This window comes from Pinus tabuliformis, chromosome 7, assembly GCF_031772625.1.
Source record: "Pinus tabuliformis cultivar Carrire ecotype Pingquan chromosome 7, CPIR1, whole genome shotgun sequence".
Lineage (NCBI taxonomy): Eukaryota > Viridiplantae > Streptophyta > Pinopsida > Pinales > Pinaceae > Pinus > Pinus tabuliformis.
Genome location: NC_142293.1, coordinates 1,454,908,238 through 1,454,927,135, shown reverse-complemented (window position 1 = coordinate 1,454,927,135; position 18,898 = coordinate 1,454,908,238). Strand labels below are relative to the sequence as shown.

At 35.0% G+C, this 18,898-nt stretch overlaps 1 protein-coding gene and 2 pseudogenes across 2 annotated transcripts; 1 reads left to right on the top strand and 2 right to left on the bottom strand.

Moving 5' to 3' along the window:
* Nucleotides 1-3,285: 3,285 nt before the first annotated feature.
* On the bottom strand, nucleotides 3,286-7,909 carry LOC149253210 (beta-glucosidase 22-like; annotated as a pseudogene).
* Nucleotides 7,910-12,903: 4,994 nt separating this feature from the next.
* On the bottom strand, nucleotides 12,904-14,909 carry LOC149253209 (uncharacterized; annotated as a pseudogene). Its single transcript, XR_016266147.1, has 2 exons — nucleotides 14,771-14,909; nucleotides 12,904-14,479 (listed from the first exon to the last, which is right to left on the bottom strand). The product of XR_016266147.1 is annotated as an uncharacterized LOC149253209 (transcript).
* LOC149253208 (putative receptor-like protein kinase At1g11050) lies at nucleotides 14,850-16,065 on the top strand. Its single transcript, XM_089454402.1, has 3 exons — nucleotides 14,850-15,298; nucleotides 15,373-15,475; nucleotides 15,850-16,065. The coding sequence occupies exons 1-3, from the start codon at nucleotides 14,850-14,852 to the stop codon at nucleotides 16,063-16,065; spliced, it is 768 nt and encodes a 255-aa protein (XP_089310528.1).
* Nucleotides 16,066-18,898: the final 2,833 nt, after the last annotated feature.

Here is an 18,898-nt window from a genome sequence, read left to right as displayed (position 1 = left end):
AAAGTAAAATCAAATTGAATTGCTCCAAATTTTATTATAAATATTTTGGTTGGTATATTTTTCTTAATTTTCTTTTTTATTCGTAGATAGATCCTTCTATATAAACCCTATATGGATGTATCGATTTGACCTATTTTTTAAATATAATTTTAAAATATGGACAACCGTGATTGAGCCCCAACAAATATGCTCCATATGAGTTGAATATAGATGGTTGAGCCGGATAAATGACCCCGTGCCAGTTGGGTGGCATTGTTGCCATCTCGAAGACAATGGAGTGAGCCGGAGTAAGCAGAGTGGGCAGAGGGTGGAATACTAAGAATATAAAGCATTTCAATATTAAACATGTAACATTGATATTAAACATTAAGTATATTAAATATGTAATCTTAATCTTAAGCATGTAATATTAATAATTAATAGTAGGTATCGAAGATTTAAGCATTTAATATTAATAAAGATTTAAATCCTTTAAATGTCAATAAACATTAAGAGCATTTAAATATTCATAAAGTTAATATTAATGTTTATTGAGAAAAATATATATGGGAAATTGTAAAAAATACATTAAATATGCAAAATGATTTATTATAAAAAATTTACATGTTAAATACGAAATATTTAAAAATAAGTTAAATATGAAAAATTGAGATATTAAATTTAATGTAGTGGACAGAAAGGATCCACGAGGAAAAAACCTTCAAAAAATAGGGCTCCTGCGACGTTTTTACCTAGTTTGTACTCAGCGTTGGAACAATGGAAGCAGTAGGCGAAATAACGAGGTTGTTTCGTGAGGAGTGAAAAAACTCTGGTCGTCTCATGTGAAGGCAGTTCCCCGGGTCGACAAATCTCAACAACAGTATGGGGCTGCATGCAGGGAGCCCCTGTCCCTCTGCTGGATGAGGTACTTTGTTCGCTCATGCAAACGTCGCAAATGGGAGAAGGCGGTGGGGAGGGCGAGGATGGTAGGAAGGTCAATCTACGCAAGGAAGTGGAGACCGTTGGATGAGAGGGAGGACAGGTGGACAATGGATGTGCACGAAGGTACATGTAGATGGATGGACTAGCGAGGGAACCTTTCTATCCAAAAACATCAATATAAATAATATTTAAAATGTGTTTTTTAAAAATTGAGTGAAAATATTTAATTTTTTATATTTATTTATTGGAATTTAATTATTGTGATATTTAATTTAATTATTGTGGTTTTTAATATTCTAAAAAAAATGATTTTTTGTAAAATTATTAAAACTAAATAAGAATATATATATATATATATATATGTGTTGAAAAATATTTAGAATGGCATATCAAATATGAAATGTTTATAAACAAATTTGAAATATATATATATATATATATATATACATATATATTTCTAATATTTAAATTTAACTAGCATTTGCACCAGATGTTGCAAAGGAAATGCCGTAAAGCATAAATTGAAGAACACAAATACAACAAAAGCATATTTTGATAAAGAATAAAAATATATTGAATGCTCAAATCAATGCCCCATTAACTGGAACCACTTAGTAGACATATCTATCAACATTAGAATTATACACAATGATCAAGAAATTTCCCATATACAAACAACACCTTCCATAACAACCTTTTGTCACATCCACATTTTAAAAAATGCCTTGGAACGTGATTGGAATCTCCCATATTGCCTTCATCATTATGCAGATAAATCTTCCATATTGCTATTTTCATCATGAATATTGTTAGTTCATTGTTGTAAAGTGTTAGTGTGTTAAATTCAATACTATAAGTTCGACAAGCGAAAAACATTCCTCAATTAGCGTAATATGCATTTTTCTCTCAAGCATGCATAAAATGAATTGTTAAAGAACAAGATATCATTTTAGTTTTGTATTCTAGGAATATACTAAAGCTTTAGGAAGCTTGATAAAATAGTTGTATACAATAAAGGATTATTGAAGAATTTGAAAAGGATGACTAAAGAATTTGAGAAGGAACAATTGTGTACATTAAGAGATCAACTAAAGAATTAAAATTTGAACATTAGATGAAATGAGTATTTAAATTAGAACTTCTCATAAAAAATTCTTAACTTGTGAGGTAGGATATCAAATTTCAACCCTACATAGAATGACCTTATTTAATAATAAAATACCATTTTAGTTTTCCAACCAGGAACATATTAAGGTTCTTAGGAAGCTTATAAAACAATTATGTACTTTAAGAGATCCTTCAAGAATTTGAGAAGGAAAAAAAGAGCAAGTTGTTCCAAATAAATGGCAGTTACTTTATGTATAGAGTTTCTAGCATGATAGGAAACATGTATGTACAGAGTTCCTCTTTTGTGGTTTCTTCAATTATTTCAAGGATTAGCTCTCAAAATGACTAAACTATTGTAACAAATTTACTTCAAAAGAATTGAATAAGAAACACAATAATTCACAAAAATACAATCATAACACATATAAACACATTGAATTGTTTATTCCGTCTAGTTCAATGTGAATTTAGACATGGAGGTTTTCGACTAAAGATAAATATACTATTCCATTGAGACTTCAAGCCAACAACAACTTAACTCCACATCTATTCTAGGAGAAAATCTTGTTGGAGAGAATCTCTCATATCCAACTAAGATTCAACAACCTCCACAATAATAGACAAGGCACATATGTGTAGATAATGAGGAATACTCATTAGGCACACCAACAACGACTATTGAAAAATAATAAACCAGCTAGCGAGCACTAGAGTCATATCTTCTAAGAAAACCAAGATTGTCATTCAATATTTCATAATTTAAGCTGCCGCGATTTTGCTTGTGGCAAACATGAAGCACAAAAGCTCGTATTTTGAAGTATACAACTCATAAAGTTTGTTTCAAATATCACTTTAAGACTAGGATGCCTCTAGAATAAAAAAATATAATATTGAACAATTTGTAAGGGTCCAAAGAACAATTTGGAGATAGCTAGTGAAATTTTAGAAAATTCCAATATGGTGATGATGATAAAGATAATGAAAAAAAGAACATCCATTAACACTTATATGATCTATCCTAACTTAAAAAATAAAAATAAAAAAATAAGTGAGATTTTTTAATACATTGTTTCCTACCATAAACATCATATATTAAATGCTATAAAGCATTTTTGGAAGTGAATATAAACATAAATATCAAATTTGTATAAGAAAATCATGCCTAAAATATACCGCATTGTTTTCATAAAATTGAGTTTCAATTCTTGGTTCTATGAGATGTTCATAGGAGTGTAGGCGTTGAGTAGAATTTGAGATTCAAGTATTGATTCCTTGCTTTCCCACCTCTGCAGAAAACTCTTGTACCAATGAGCAGATAGTTTTGGGATGACGCTTCAGATTGTCATTAAAGTCCACATAATGAAGACCAAAACGCCAAGTGTAACTACTCAAAACTTCAAAGTCATTTAAGTCCACATAATGAAGACCAAAACGCAAAGTGTAACCACTCAAAACTTCAAAGTCATCTAGGAAAGACCATATAAAGTATCCACGGATGTCTGACCCATTCCTGCCACAATGAATAAACGTTTTATGTCTGAGAGATATTCATCATTTCACAAATTCCTGCCACAATGAATAAACGTTTTATGTTTCAGAAATGGTATACCTTATTGTTGCAAGCACATACTGAAGGACCTCTTGATGGAGATCCATCCTGAATTGGTCATTCAAAGCCTCAGAAAGGGGAATCGAAGAATAATTAGGCTCTGAAAATCCTGTCCAGACATGAAAGCTGATATTGTAAGTCCAAAACAGATAATTAGATGGTCAATGATCAAAAAGTGTAGCACCAATTTGCTTATATTTTCTTGAACCTGCATAAATCTTAAGTGTATAGAGAGCTCTCATTGAGGACCTGAAAACCTAACTTGTGGTAGAGGAATAACATAAGAAGAGTGCCCACCATTTTCATGCACAATAATAGGAATATTATGGGAACGGTCCTCAATATATTCAAGCACTGCCTGCATGCTTAGTGGTACAAATGGCATACCCAAAAATGATCTCTGCCACAAATTTCAACATGAGGTAAATATTTTTTTGTCAAGATATAAACATACTTAGAACATACTATTTAAAATTTATAAAAAGTTTAGTCGAATTTTTGGATTCTATTTGTCTCTCAGTTTAGAATTATGTTTCTAAACTAAGGCATAGTTTAAATCCAAAATTTCTATCGAACTGTAAAAATCTACATACTCATATGTATAAAAATTTCTCGCTAAAAAGAAAAAGAAAACATATGATTATAATAGGACATGTGATTCTTCGAAATCTTCTTACATCGACGCTGATGAGAATTCCATCTCGTTCCACTGCATTCATCAAGCAGTACAAAATAGCCATAAAATGTTCTTAATACCAATGTTCTTGCATTGTATCATTTTTTAATTTAAAATAACATAAAACTTCAACGGATCAAAACCGTTTTCCTTTATGATTATAAGACAATAATGTTATTCTTCATAGATTTAAGGAGGCCAAGTTGAAAGGTTGTTAGAAGATGAGATTTATTGAGTTAAATCTATTTGTGAGAATGACTCTTGTACTTGCAGTTCTAATGGACATATCTTGAGCATAGTCTCTTGACATAAGTTCACCTTTTCTTGGAATATCAAAACAATACCTGGTAACATAGTGATTGACACCAATGAAGTCCAATGACCCTTGTAACTTTTGAGCCTGTTCCTTTGTAAATGAAGGTAATCGAGAACCCACTATATTCCTCATGCTCCCTGGATAGTCTCTAGAAACAAATGGGTCTAAAAGCTTGGATTTTGGAAAAAGAAATTAATTCAGGGTGGTTGTCTGCCCTCAACCAAACAAAAGTACACCTATTTGCATCAACTTCAACAATATAGCTATTAATTATTTGAATCACTACGAAAACCCCAACTGAAAAAGAGGAGAAATAACAATTGGTGAGACTGCTCTATGGTACTCAAGGTTCTGGAAACATAAGTCCAAAACAGATAATTAGACGGTCAATGATCAAAAAGTGTAGCACTAATATGCGTATGTTTTCTTGAACCTGCATAAATCTTAAGTGTACATAGAGCTCTCATTGAGGACATAAAAACCTAACTTGTCGTAGAGGAATAACATTAGAAGAGTGCCCACCATTTTCATGCACAATAATAGGAATATTATGGGAACGGTCCTCAATATATTCAAGCACTGCGTACATGCTTTGTGGTACAACTGGCATACCCAAAAATGATCTCTGCCACAAATTTCAGCATGAGGTAAATATTTTTTTGTCAGGCAATAAACATACTTAGAACATACTGTTTAAAATTTATAAAAAGTTTAGTCGAATTTTTGGATTCTATTTGTCTCTCAGTTTAGAATTATGTTTCTAAACTAAGCCATAGTTTAAATCCAAAATTTCTATCGAACTATAAAAATCTACGTACTCATATTTATAAAAAGCTCCCGCTAAAAAGAAAAAGAAAACATATGATTATAATAGGACATGTGATTCTTCAAAGTCTTCTTACATTGACGCTGATGGGAATTCCATCTCGTTCCACTGCATTCATCAAGCAGTACAAAACAACCATAAAATGTTCTTAATACCAATGTTCTTGCAATGTATCACTTTTGAATTTAAAATAACATAAAACTTCAATGGATCAAAACCATTTTCCTTTATGATTTGAAGACAGCAATGTTATTCTTCATAGATTTAAGGAGGCCAAGTTGAAAGGCTGTTAGAAGATGAGATTTATTGAGTTAGATCTATTTGTGAGAATGACTCTCGTACCTGCAGTTCCAATGGACATATCTTGAGCATAGTCTCTTGACATAAGTTCACCCTTTCTTGGAACATCAAAACAATACCTGGTAACATAGTGATTGACACCAATGAAGTCAAATGACCCTTGTAACTTTTGAGCTTGTTCCTTTGTAAATGAAGGTAATCGAGAACCCACTATATTCCTCATGCTCCCTGGATAGTCTCCAGAAACAAATGGGTCTAAAAGCCTGGATTTTGGAAAAAGAAATTAATTCAGGGTGGTTGTCTGCCCTCAACCAAACAAAAGTACACCTATTTGCATCCACTTCAACAATATAGCTATTAATTATTTGTATCACTATGAAAACCCGAACTGAAAAAGAGGAGAAATAACAATTGGTGAGACTGCTCTATGGTACTCAAGGTTCTGGAAACATAAGTTAACTTGAAAATTCATTGTTAAAGAAATCACTCACCAGCCCACCATAAAATCATTTGCTCTTTGAGTAGCAGCCACATCTGTGGATTTATTGGTAAGAGGTATCATCCAATGTATGAAAATTACTACGAAAACCCCAACTGAAAAAGAGGAGAAATAACAATTGGTGAGACTGCTCTATGGTACTCAAGGTTTTGGAAACATAAGTTAACTTGAAAAATCATTGTTAAAGAAATCACTCACCAGCCCACCATAAAATCATTTGCTCTTTGAGTAGCAGCCACATCTGTGGATGTATTGGTAAGAGGTATCATCCAATGTACTAAAATTACTAATCCAATCCAACCCTTTTGCTTTTCCTGCATTCATCGAGAAATTTATAAAATCTCATAGAATGAATGGAGATGAACATAGATCAGAGAGGAAAAGAACCCGATAGGTTTTCCTATACAGCTCCACAGTAGCTATATGTGATAGAAAAACATGGTGACCAACAATATATGGCTCAACAATTGAGTTTCCAGTAGTAAAATCTCCAAATGGTTGGGAACATCTTTGAGGTGGGAAAACGCCGTCATCATATCCTGTAGTGCCGAAAACATTGGGCTCATTGAAAGTGGACCAATATTTCACTCGATCACCAAACTATCTAAAACACACATCTGCATATCCTTTAAAATCCTCCCTGCATAAGATCGAAGTAGATTATAGAACTCTGCTTCTCTAACCATAAGATTATTAATGCACCAATAAATTGATGCTTTGACTTGTGTGTCAACCCACATGGGAAGAAAAACAAGAACAGGAGATGACATAAGATGTTTACACAATCTGTGGATTTAAGAAACCTCCATAGGAATCTTACAGAGCTTGGGGCAGATCAAAGTGGTACAATGTCACATGTGGTTGAATGCCTGAGACATGCATTGTGAAATGATTAACAGTTTTGAGGATGATAGTCACAGGAATAAAAACAAAGTAGAGAGACAAGTTTGTCAATAAATACTACCATGGGACAAAAGCTCATTTATGAGGTTATTATAGTACTCAACGCCTTTTGGGTTGATGGGTCCTTCGCCATCTGCATCAATATATGTGAAATAGTTATTTCCTACCATTGTCCATTGAGTGTTTACTAAATTCTCAGGATTAAACATGTGGTCAGAGCTCAAACAAAAATATACCAGGAATAAGCCTGGGCCATGAGATTAAAAATCTAAAGGCATCTACTCCCATCGCAGACATTAGATCAATATCCTCCTTCAAAACCCACATGAAATTTTGCATTAGGTTGATACCCAAATCATCTAGCAGTTTAACTATTGATACATTAGTATGAAAAAAACAATAATGGGGTTGGACATGCACATAAAGCTTGAGGATGGCTTACAAGTAGCCACTGCATATAGGTTATCCTAGTGACATTTATTGTTCTTAGATTTGTAGATAATAATACCTTGTAACGATGGTATTGATCAACAACTACATCTCCCTTACCTCCATCCACAGTAATCCCTGACAATATAGTTAAAACAAACAACAACTCACTTCCAGCCTTGGCCTTGAAAGTCCCAAAGTAAAGGAACTGGGTAGAATGCAAATGAAGGGATGAATGAAGATATGTGATGAAACAGACCTTCCTTGTGAGTGAAAGTGTCAAAGATGCTTGGCTTCCGGCCATCTTCTATTGCAACTCCTTCATACTGCAGAAAACCAATTGTTATTTTGCAAAGAAACACGCTGAACAGTATTCCATATGGGCACAAACTGGAATTGACTAACAGAGACCAATTAAGATTTCACATTTGTAGCTTTGCTAACTGTTTATGTTCTATAAATACTGATAAAATGGTAACCTTATAGAAAAAGAAGACATCACTTTGTAGGGTGTGTTATTTGTATTTACACAATTGATTTTTTTATTCAATCAGTTATGCTATTCTCTGTGCTTTTGCTGGGTTCCTTCATCACCACCATCATTAGGAAATTCATTTCCCTCTTGAAGTATGAAACGAGTAGAAATTCCCAATTGATCTCACACTACCACCACAAAGAAGCTAGCAATCCTGATATACAAATCGAACCAGCCATCCTATCAAGCAATCCATGTAGTTCTCAATTTATAGCTTTGATAAACCAAAACTCAAATCTTTTATATCTAATATACACAGAAATTTTCACATTAATATGTCTGGATCTCATTCTAATATCTTTACAGATCTGATACAGAGGTAAACCAGATTTTTCATACCATGACAAGCAATATTAGCAAGTCTTGGAGACTTTCTTATGGAATGTCTCCTCCTTATTTGATAGTGTTGCTTTAGTATGGTTTGATACAGAAACTTAATTGTAGATATGGGTCTCCCGATCTCTTGCAAACATTCTGATTTGATGATTGTTATAGCTATGCATCCCATGAATACTATGGAGATTTTAACTGCAAACCTTATGATTGAATATAGGAATATTATCATACAAGTTTCTGCTCTTAGGCAGAAATTGGAAGTATAAGCCTTCTCATCTTTAGGAAGGCTTTTGTATGAACAACTTGTCTACTCCTCTATAAACAATAATATACCATAGTGAAATGCTACAATGGTCTAATGAATAAAGGCTTGAAGCCATAGAAAGTTTCTTTGAACCTGATACACTAATTGTATATACCTATTGCTATACACAGAATATAACAAGCTGCTACTGTTCGTTCCATGCACAAATTATGAAAATTTTCATGTATACCATAGAAACTATTATACAGATCAGTTGTAGAAAGAACAATCTATTTTGAGTTAGTATCCAGAAAATTTTGACGTATACCAATCTTAGTCCTGTTGAAAAGAATTCAAAATCTCTCGGATGAGCAGTTTCTTAGGTGGTCCAATGCATGTTCTGAATGTAGGGAAGTTTGAAATTCTGTTGACTATCATTCAATGCGCTTAGGAAGTTCTGCTTTTGGAAAGTTTGATTGTGCTGCATTGAATTAAGCAAGGCTGAAACATTATTGTTGACGTTGTAGCTCTAGTTGTTCAAATTGCTTCATATGTTCTCATAACAGTGAGGTCAAATAGTCTTCACATAATATCTGTAGCATTAGGACTGACATGGTTTGATCAATAGATAAATACCTCTAAAGGCATCCTTGCCAAGTTCAAGGGCACAGTCTACCAAGCATTTTCTACTGCTCTCTCGTCCTTGCACTGTTGTCAATGCTTCTGGAATAGAAGAAATAATTCAAAATTCATCCTCTAATTTTGAAGAAACCATCATTAATCAAATTCACCTAAAATACCATAACAAAATACCATTATAATCAAATTTTCCTAAGAGACCATAACAAAATCCATGTAGCTGATGGTTGAATTTACTTTTGCACCATTTCGAACAGTGATATTGGCAGGCCCTGTTTCTCTCGATTGCTGTGCAATGAGGGATCTAACTTTGCTGCCACCTAACCATGGATGCAGAGAATCTAATCAAGATAAATGCTCAGATTCTTCATTTTACTACCCAATACCCACTACTCACAAATCTACCACCGAATTTTCTAGACTGAGGAATAACTGAAATTCTCGGCTTAAAGAAAGGCAGATGTTGCATGGTTAACCTCTTTCTAAATGATTACTGGCGCTCCATATTCGTAAGACGCTTGCTATCAGATAAAAAAGAAAAAAGAAGAAAACTGAACTTAAAGCTACAAGAATGGAGGATGTATATCACTTCACATCGTTGCATGAAATTTTTAAAATCAAATAAATTCCCCATTTATTGAGCCAATCTTATTTGTAACCAATAATCAGAGGGATAGACACAAAGAATTTCAGATAAATATACTCTGTGTTACTTGTGTCGCCTCATCATTCAATTGCTGGAACCCTGCACTAGCCGTACATTCCTTCAACCTGTTTAAACCCTCTTCCATATATATATACGAAAGCTAATATGGATCTATGATTCTATACTATTTTAACTTGCAGAGTTGTAACCTGTAGAATTGAGATAAAAACGAATGTCAACAGTTCATATAGACCAACCAACCTGGAGCTAAGGGGTTTGCCATGGCAGAATTAGCACTACCAATTTTGTTGATCCTTTGTTAATATGGAATCAATAGAATTTTCATCAGAGTAGACTACTTTGATCCAAAACACCCAAAAGAACATAATAAACCCTGAACACGTCAAATATAAATGAGGAGCACAATTCCTAAGAAGAATAATGATAAGCTATACTATGACTCCTCAGATACTAGGAGAATAACTCTTGATACCCAAAAGATTGCAATATCAAATGATCATAGACAATTGTGCATGTCAATGATCATAATAATATCATATATTTACACCAAATATATACTAATTCTCAGCTATTACTCACATAGACCAAATTCCCAAGGATATCTACCCTTTGCTTATACAAGTGACCATTATATTTGCTAGAAGACCATAACATAGACCCAGCTTAATATATTCCAGTGGTTTAATGATTAACATAAACATTGCGTTTACAAATAATGACAGCCACGAAACACTAAATGTTTTATCAAGCATGCAGGAGAGGTATTTCTACTGCCAAATCAAAACATAATTGGAGGTGACAATGCCAAATAGATAGCAATAAATGGTTTGAAACTCAGTAAAGTTGAATGGAAATGGAATCAAACAGCAAGAATTCAAAATATTTCCCAGAATTCTTATTGCAAGGTCAAATAGAACACATTCAAGCGTGAACCCCTTACAATTACAATAACTAATTTGGATAATAACAATTAACCTACCAATAAGAAATTTCAAAAATAGTTAGGTTGCCTACAAACAGTTAACTAGGTAAATAAGAATCGTTCAAGATCCACAACAGAGCTAAAACGAAAATGGAGAAGCCCCTGCTGAACAAGGGCAATTACAAGAAAGTCCTTAATAAAGCTGAAACCACAAGTAAATTGCAGGGCTCTGGAATTGTTAAAAGATTCTCCAAGGAATTAGAACAACCATTGTACCTATTTATCTTTTTGTAAGTCTATAATGCCTATATTTATTTCGTAAAGGGGACATCCTTGGACACAGAGTCCCAATCTTGAAGGATATCCTCAACATCCTGGACATGGGGAATAATGTCGTCTGCAATTGATAGGGTGACAATCGTCAAAGCCTCTCTTAAATTGTGGTATGTATGAACTGTCTTCATCCTTTATTCCCTAACAGCGTAATTCTTCCATAACTGCTCCTTGTGTAAGTCTTGCCATAATTGCTCCTTCCTAGATGCATATCAGTTTTAATAAACTCTCAACCCTGTGTGTCGGTTTCAACTCTTTGGAGAAAAGCAAGGAAAGAGAATCTAGTCCTGACTTCAAACACCAAAACCCAGTTTTTGTTGGTTGTACTGTGAGAGCATTTAATGAACTGTTTCACCCTGTCAACCAGAGGTTTCAATGTGTGACCAGCAAAGCAAACAACACTTTCCATTTAATAAATTTACTCTCTTATCATACCAACAATCTTCCAATGCTACAAACAACAATGATTTTCTCCAATCAGCAGCATGAAAATAACATATACGATACCTTCATATTTTTCCTCTTTGTTTTCTTGATGATAAAGTTTTAAGAATACCCTGAATCTGAAGATACACCCTGTTGCATCCATATAGCAGTAAACATGAATAGCATCCAAGGATAGGAGCAACAACGAACTCTACCATCAACTTTTTCCTCTTTGTTTTTTTGATGATCAAGTTTTAAGAATTCTTGGAATATGAAGAGACAACCCGTTGCCTTCATATAACAACGAACATCAATAGTAGTCATTGGATAGGAGCAACAATGAACTTGTGTAATCAGCATCTGGTCACAAAAGCCTCCAGAAAACAAACCAAAATGATGATTTTTTCAGCAGAAATGTATTCTTATTACCATTAACTACTTCTTCATGATGGCAGCAACATCATCTTCTGGAGTGGTCTCTTCAATGTTTCATATTCTAAAGCAAAAATGGTTCCCTAGTTATTTTAAGTTTTCATAAAAATGTAGCAAATTTAGCAGAAGTGGTAGATTCAATAGCAGTGGTAAGGAACTTCAAATCCGGAGAAATGCTTTGTGTGACATCATCAAATTCTACACCTGGAAAGCCTTTTCTTCAAAATTTTGCAAAGAACAACCACAAAATCAGCAGCCACACCAATTGGAAAACCACACAAGTATCCAACAGATGCAAAATAGTTGTAGTAAACACAATTTATCCAGCACATAAAAAACGCAATGTCACCTCAACATTCTTAAAGCATCATTTCATCTGTTCGTTATACTATTAATCTATTCATCTGTGCAACTTACAAAATGACAGTACGATTTCCAAGCATCATAATGGCAATAAAAATACAAACAACTGCAATAATTTAATGGAAAAGCAATGTTAGTGTCTGCAATAAATTAAGCTATGCAATTCTTCTTAACTCAAAAGTACATCTCAAACATATCATTACTGGTGTTGTTGCGCCAATCTTTAATATGCTAGCTCCAATAAATGCCACTGATAGGCTGACAAAAGGTCTGCACATCATGACAATCAACTGCAGAAGATTTTTGTTGGAAATGATATCTCTACCATTGTGTAGCTGTGATACCATATTGATTTTGAGCATGAAGGTTTTCGCAGTGAGTAATAAATGTACTGTGATTTTTTGAAATGTGTTTTAACAATTAGCCTTCCATTTCTTCATCTTCGTGCTCATCATCCTCGAGTGTAAGATCACCAAGAAGCTCATCCAAAGGTATAGAAGGAACATCTTCATCATCTGTCATAGACGCTGTATCCACTCGCTGATAATTTTCATTTCTGTACAATGCAATCTTGGATTGCATCTCCTGGTCTTCCTCCAGTTCATCCAAAAACTTTTCATAGTCCTCCCATTCCTTCGCATCCTCCATTCTCCCTCTGGAAGATGGTTCAACCTCCATGGGCAATGTCTTAAGCTTCCAAGGCTTAGGCTTGCCCCGCTTCTTTTGGCGCTTCTCTTCGTAACTTTTCTTCACCAAAACCACATCTGGAAGATTAAGTCCTTTGTATTTATCTAAATCCACATCATTAGTATTTGCACCATAGAGATCAAAACCAAGAGCATAATCAGCAGGACTCAAAAGATGGCTCAAATGAGTTTTCACTGTAAAAATAGTGTCATTCTTTCCAAACTCTGAAACACGGGCTACCATTGCCTCTGCCAATGAATACTTGATACCACCCACAGTAGTCAAACCCATCTCAACTTCAATATCCAATACAATATATTCAGCCAACTGCCGGTTTGAAAGGAGAGGCTTAAAAGGAACCCTCCAATACTGATTCGTGTCCATAAAAGCATGCCTCGAAGTAAATGGGTCAAGCAGCATAATATGGGTACTCACTTTTGTGCACAGAACAAGGGGACCTAAGTTACCCAAGTTTGCCGCAACCTTTGGAGGGAGGCAAATCAAATCCTCCTTGCAAATAGGGCAGATCTGAACAGAGAAAGTGTACTTATAATTGTATGTATTGCTCTTTGAATCCTGAGACACAAGCTGTTTGTCATTGCGATTCAAAATAGGCACCACATTGCCCAAAAAGCTCACAAACCTAACTGCATGACTTCTATTAGCAGAGAAAAAATCAACACCCTCGTGCACTTGTTTAAAATTGACTGCCTGAGCAGCTACACCGTGCTTGAGAATCAACTGTTTTAGATAGAAGAACGTTCTCCTGTGGCTAACATGCTGCCTGACTTGCACAACAGCCACGTACTAATCTGGGTTGGACTGAACCCTTGTACAGTGTTCACACATATGATCTTGTTGAACATATTCAACAACGTAAGCCTGTTCTAATATAGTCCCATTGAGCACTTCCTTCTGTATTCACAACTTGACCTTGATTCTCTTAGAATGGGGTTTGGTCCATATGAATTCACCATGTACAAGCCTAACCTTGTTCAAATTCTTGAGCCTCTTAATGCAAAATGTTAAGAGTTCCTTGGATTCTAATTGGGCTTTTATCCATGTTTTGGGGGGTTGTAAATACGAATTGCATTCAGGGAAATGAAGGACTGTTACGTGCTTTTGTAGACCTTCTGTGATATCCACTTGTTTTCGTATACAATTAACACACATGTTTGCTGTGTTGGGTGGCATGGAAATACCGCACATACAGCACAGTACTCGACCCGCGGTCTGCTGTACTATAAACATATCGGCCATTGGACCGTCGGCCATTTCTACACCGTTTTAGACCGCGAAATGAAGGAATCTGCATCATGTTTTAGCACAGGAAATGTAAAACAAATAAGATAGAGAACAGACCTACTCCAAACACTTAAGCAATATAAGCAACACAAGATTTCAAGTATTTAAAGATAAAATGCATTAGATGTTTTTCATAAAATAAAACCCTAAAACCTATCGCTGCAGACTGTAAAGACCGAGAAGAATTAACCGCTAAATTATTCTACCATGATCAATTTAGAGCCTGAAATACAAAAATTTAAAAATGCTTTTTGTAGATCCAAAAAATGTGGATAAAGGGTTAGTTAATTCCAACCTGGCGGATAACAGACAGGTCGAATTCCACCCTGAGAACTTGAAATGTTTGTGCTGGCATACAAACCAAGCATGATTGGATGCACAAACTGGGAATCACTCCACTGGACTCTGCTTGCAAAGGTGACCTCTCAGATCTGGCAGCTTGTCAGGCATGCAAGGATACCAGAGACCTTGTTGAGAGAGAGCTGGTAAAAATGTACACAAACTTGACAAACGTGGTAACCTCTAAGATATGCTACTATTTCACTTGTCTATATGCTGCTGGAGTGGCTAATGAATTCGGCCCCAAAACCCAAAGCATTGCTCAGTGTGTCCTCAGGCTACCTTTCATCCAGACCACGTCGCGTGGCCGAGTTATCGCCTACTATGTCATGGGTGCTGCTACAGCCCTCCTGATCTGCGCTCTCAGGCTTCTGTATTGTTTGTGGGCGAGGAAGAGGAGTCGTAAGGTTGAGCCTAGGGGATTTGCGAGGCGGAATGAGGAACATCTGAAATCATCCGTGAAACCCAACACGGGTGCAGTTTGGTTTGACATTGAATAGATCAAGGCCGCCACTGATCATTTCAGTGAAGCCAAGGGGGCTTCGCTACTGTGTACAGGGGAACGCTTCCAGACGGTCGGCGGGTTGCGGTGAAGGGAATCAGAAATTGCACTCCGGAATGTGATTCTGAATTTCTAAACGAAGTGGAGGTCATCAACAGCGTTAGGCACCAGAATCTAGTGGTTTTTAGAGGCTGTTGTGTCGCCAGCAACGACAGGGAGGGGCACTAGCTGTTTTTGATATACGATTACATGCTCAATGGAACTCTCGATGACCACTCTTTGGAGAAAAATCCAAAGCCCGACCTCTGAGCTGGTCGCAACGAAAGAATCTAATCCTTGGGATTGCCAAAGGGTTGGCTTATCTGCACGACGATACTGAGCATACCATTTATCATAGAGACATCAAACCCACTAACATTCTGCTGGATGATGAAATGAATGCTTGCGTGGCAGATTTTGGTCTAGCAAAGATCATGGCTAAGGAAGAAGGAAGATCACACCAGACGACGAGGATAGCGGGGATGCATGGCTAGTTGGCTCCTGAATACGCTCTCTATGGTCAACTTACTGACGAGAGCGATGTCTATAGTTTCGGTGTTGTGTTGTTGGAGATCATGAGCGGCAAAAAGGCTTTGTACACCTTTGCGAACTGCGCCTCTCACTATCTTATTACAGATTGGGGATGGAGACTGGTGAAAGAAGGCAGAACCAGTGAAATAATAGACGAGAGAATCCGGCAAAGCGTCTGATGGAGAGATTTGTTTTCGTGGGTATTCTATGTGCGCATGTTATGGTGGCATTCAGACTTGGAATGGTGGAGGTTGTGAAGATGTTGGAGGGAGAAGCAGAGATCCCTGAAATTCATGACCAGCCTTTGCCGATTATGCGTCATGGAACCGTTACAACCACTCAAATACCTTCCATTAATCGAACGATTAACAATACTCTAATCGTTTAACACATAATCTAATGGCACACAGCAATGACAGGGAGATTTTAGGTAAGTTCATTTCAGAGGGAAACGCCTTACGGCGTAATAAATTTTTGTCAATGTCTAGTATTTTAATTAGTGTGGTTTTTAATATTATATAGTGATTTTTTATTAATTTGAAAAATATATCTTGAAATAAACGAAAATGATCTTTTTTTTTTTATAAAATTATTACAATTAATTGTAAAAAATATATATGTTTGAAAAAAATTAGGATGGCATATCAAATATGAAATGTCTACAAATTTGAAATCTTAAAAAATTGGAAAAGAAAAATTTGAATAAAAAATATTAAAAATTAAATTAAGAAAAAATAAACAAAAAAATAAATAAATTTAGCTAAAAAAAATTATATAGAGAGCTATTTAAATATCATATTAAAGATACAATATATATTGAAAAAAATATGATATCAATTGACAAATGACATATAAATTGAGAAATCGAGATACTAATTTTTCTTACATTTACAATGTGTTGGGTTTATATTGCTATAAAGATTGTTATATTCCTAAGGGTTCATATTCTTTGGGTTAAATATAATTCCCTTACATTTATAAACCCATGCGTTTTTAGCGTTAATACCTAGGGTTTATTATTCCCTTCCGTTTATAATATTTATAAACTAAGAATGTTCAATTGTGGAGAGAAGTTATGATGTGGTTGATTTTTATTGCAGAATAGCTAGATTTAAGGTGTTGTATATGTGATCGTTTGGAAAATATTGATAGATTGTTTTAAGATGTTTCAATGTTAAATATTGTATGCATTTTATTGACATCGTTTTTGTTTTTTTATGGCATAAAATTTGTAGTGTCTTTTTTCCTTTCAACAAAGTTCTTCGTGTAACCATGGATGACACTATTTTGGAGTTTTTACCATTTGAAATTACTGCACTTGTTTTTCGTTGGCTTCCTTTGTCTGTGTTGATGAGATTTAAGCTAGTTTGCAAAAAATGATGTCTTTTGTTGGAGGACCCAGTATTTCTTACTGGTTGTGGTGACAAAAAGTTTGGATTTATTGATTTAGAAGTTCGTATGGGCCCTGGTTGCTTCGTTGGGTCTTACCTTAGTGACAAAGGAGTAATATCTTCCATGCTTTTCCATTTTCTTAAATCTGCATTCAAAATTGAATGTGATGTTGGATCAATGATTGTATTTAGTTCACCTCTAAATTATTTGGGTTTTAAGAGTTTTTTTGTTGTGAAACCCTTTATAAAGATGTTTAGGAAGATTGGTTTTCTTCATCTTGGGGAGCAAGGATTCTTATTTGTTTTGCAAAAATCTAGTGCTGAGAAATATGTATGGGTTGTATTGAAACATGTGTCTTATGAGATGGATTACATTTTTTAGTTTTGTAGCAATGATGACATGGTTTGGAGGAGAAAAATACTTCCTTATGGTGGTGTGTCACCACCGAAGGAGGCTATCTTCTATAAAGGAAAAACAATTTTGTTGTATTTGGACAAAGATGATGATTATCATACATATGGGTACACTATATATTAGTTGGAGCTCGAAAATAATAGTTGGGGTTCTACGCTTGTGCCTATTTTAGACATACAGTGTATGGCAATAGGGCACTAGACAAACCAGGTTGTAGTGAAACGTGTGTCTTGTGAGATGGGCCACATATTTAAATTTTTTAGCACTCATGACATGGTTTGGAAGAGAACAATACTTCCTTATAGTGGTGTGTCACCATCAAAGGTGGCTATCTTTTATAAAGGAATTTTTTTTTGGTTATATTTGGACAAAAATTATGGTGACTATCCTACATATGGGTACATTATATATTGTTTGGAGCTTGAAAGGAATAGTTGGGGTTTTACGCGTGTGCCTATTTTAGACATACATCGTATGGTGAAAAGGAATTAGACGAACCAACTTCTTTGTTTTGTGAATAATGGTGCTACGTCTATTTGGTCACTGGAAGAAATAAATAATTTTGAAATTGGGCAGCCTTCGAATGAACAAGTGTTCAATATTTTGAAGATGATTATGGTTTTAGTTGGACATTGCTTGAAGAGATATTTGTGGATATAAACAATAAATGTCTGGGGTACCTTCATTTTCGTGTTGTCTAGGAAAAATTGCTTCTTTTGTGTTGCATGGAAGTTCAGTTAAAGGTATATGATTTGGTGAGTGGGGTCTGCATAGAAGCAATTGTTGATGGTGTCTCTGTGTTGGAAACATTAGAGTTCCATGTTCCATCTGTTGATGGTTTCAATGAATACATCGAAAATGGAAGTGTATTCTCACTTGTTCCAAATGTTGATTCTATTATTGACATACCACCAGTAACTGTGGGTGTCTTTATATAGCGTTTGAGTGTTGGAGATGTTTGTTGTTTGATGTAGGAGCATCTGAACTTAGCGAGCAATGTGAAAGTCTGTTCACATGTTGTGGCTAAACAAATTGAATTTCACTAACCTGAGTGGTCAAAAGTCAGTTTTCACCGAGAGGGTTGGATCTCTCAAGAAATGAATTGTATTTCATTTATTGTAATAAGTAGAAGCTGTCTTATTTTAGACTCAAAGATAAATTTTTAGCATAGGTGTGTGATAGAGCTTGAAAATAGAGATTGGCTGT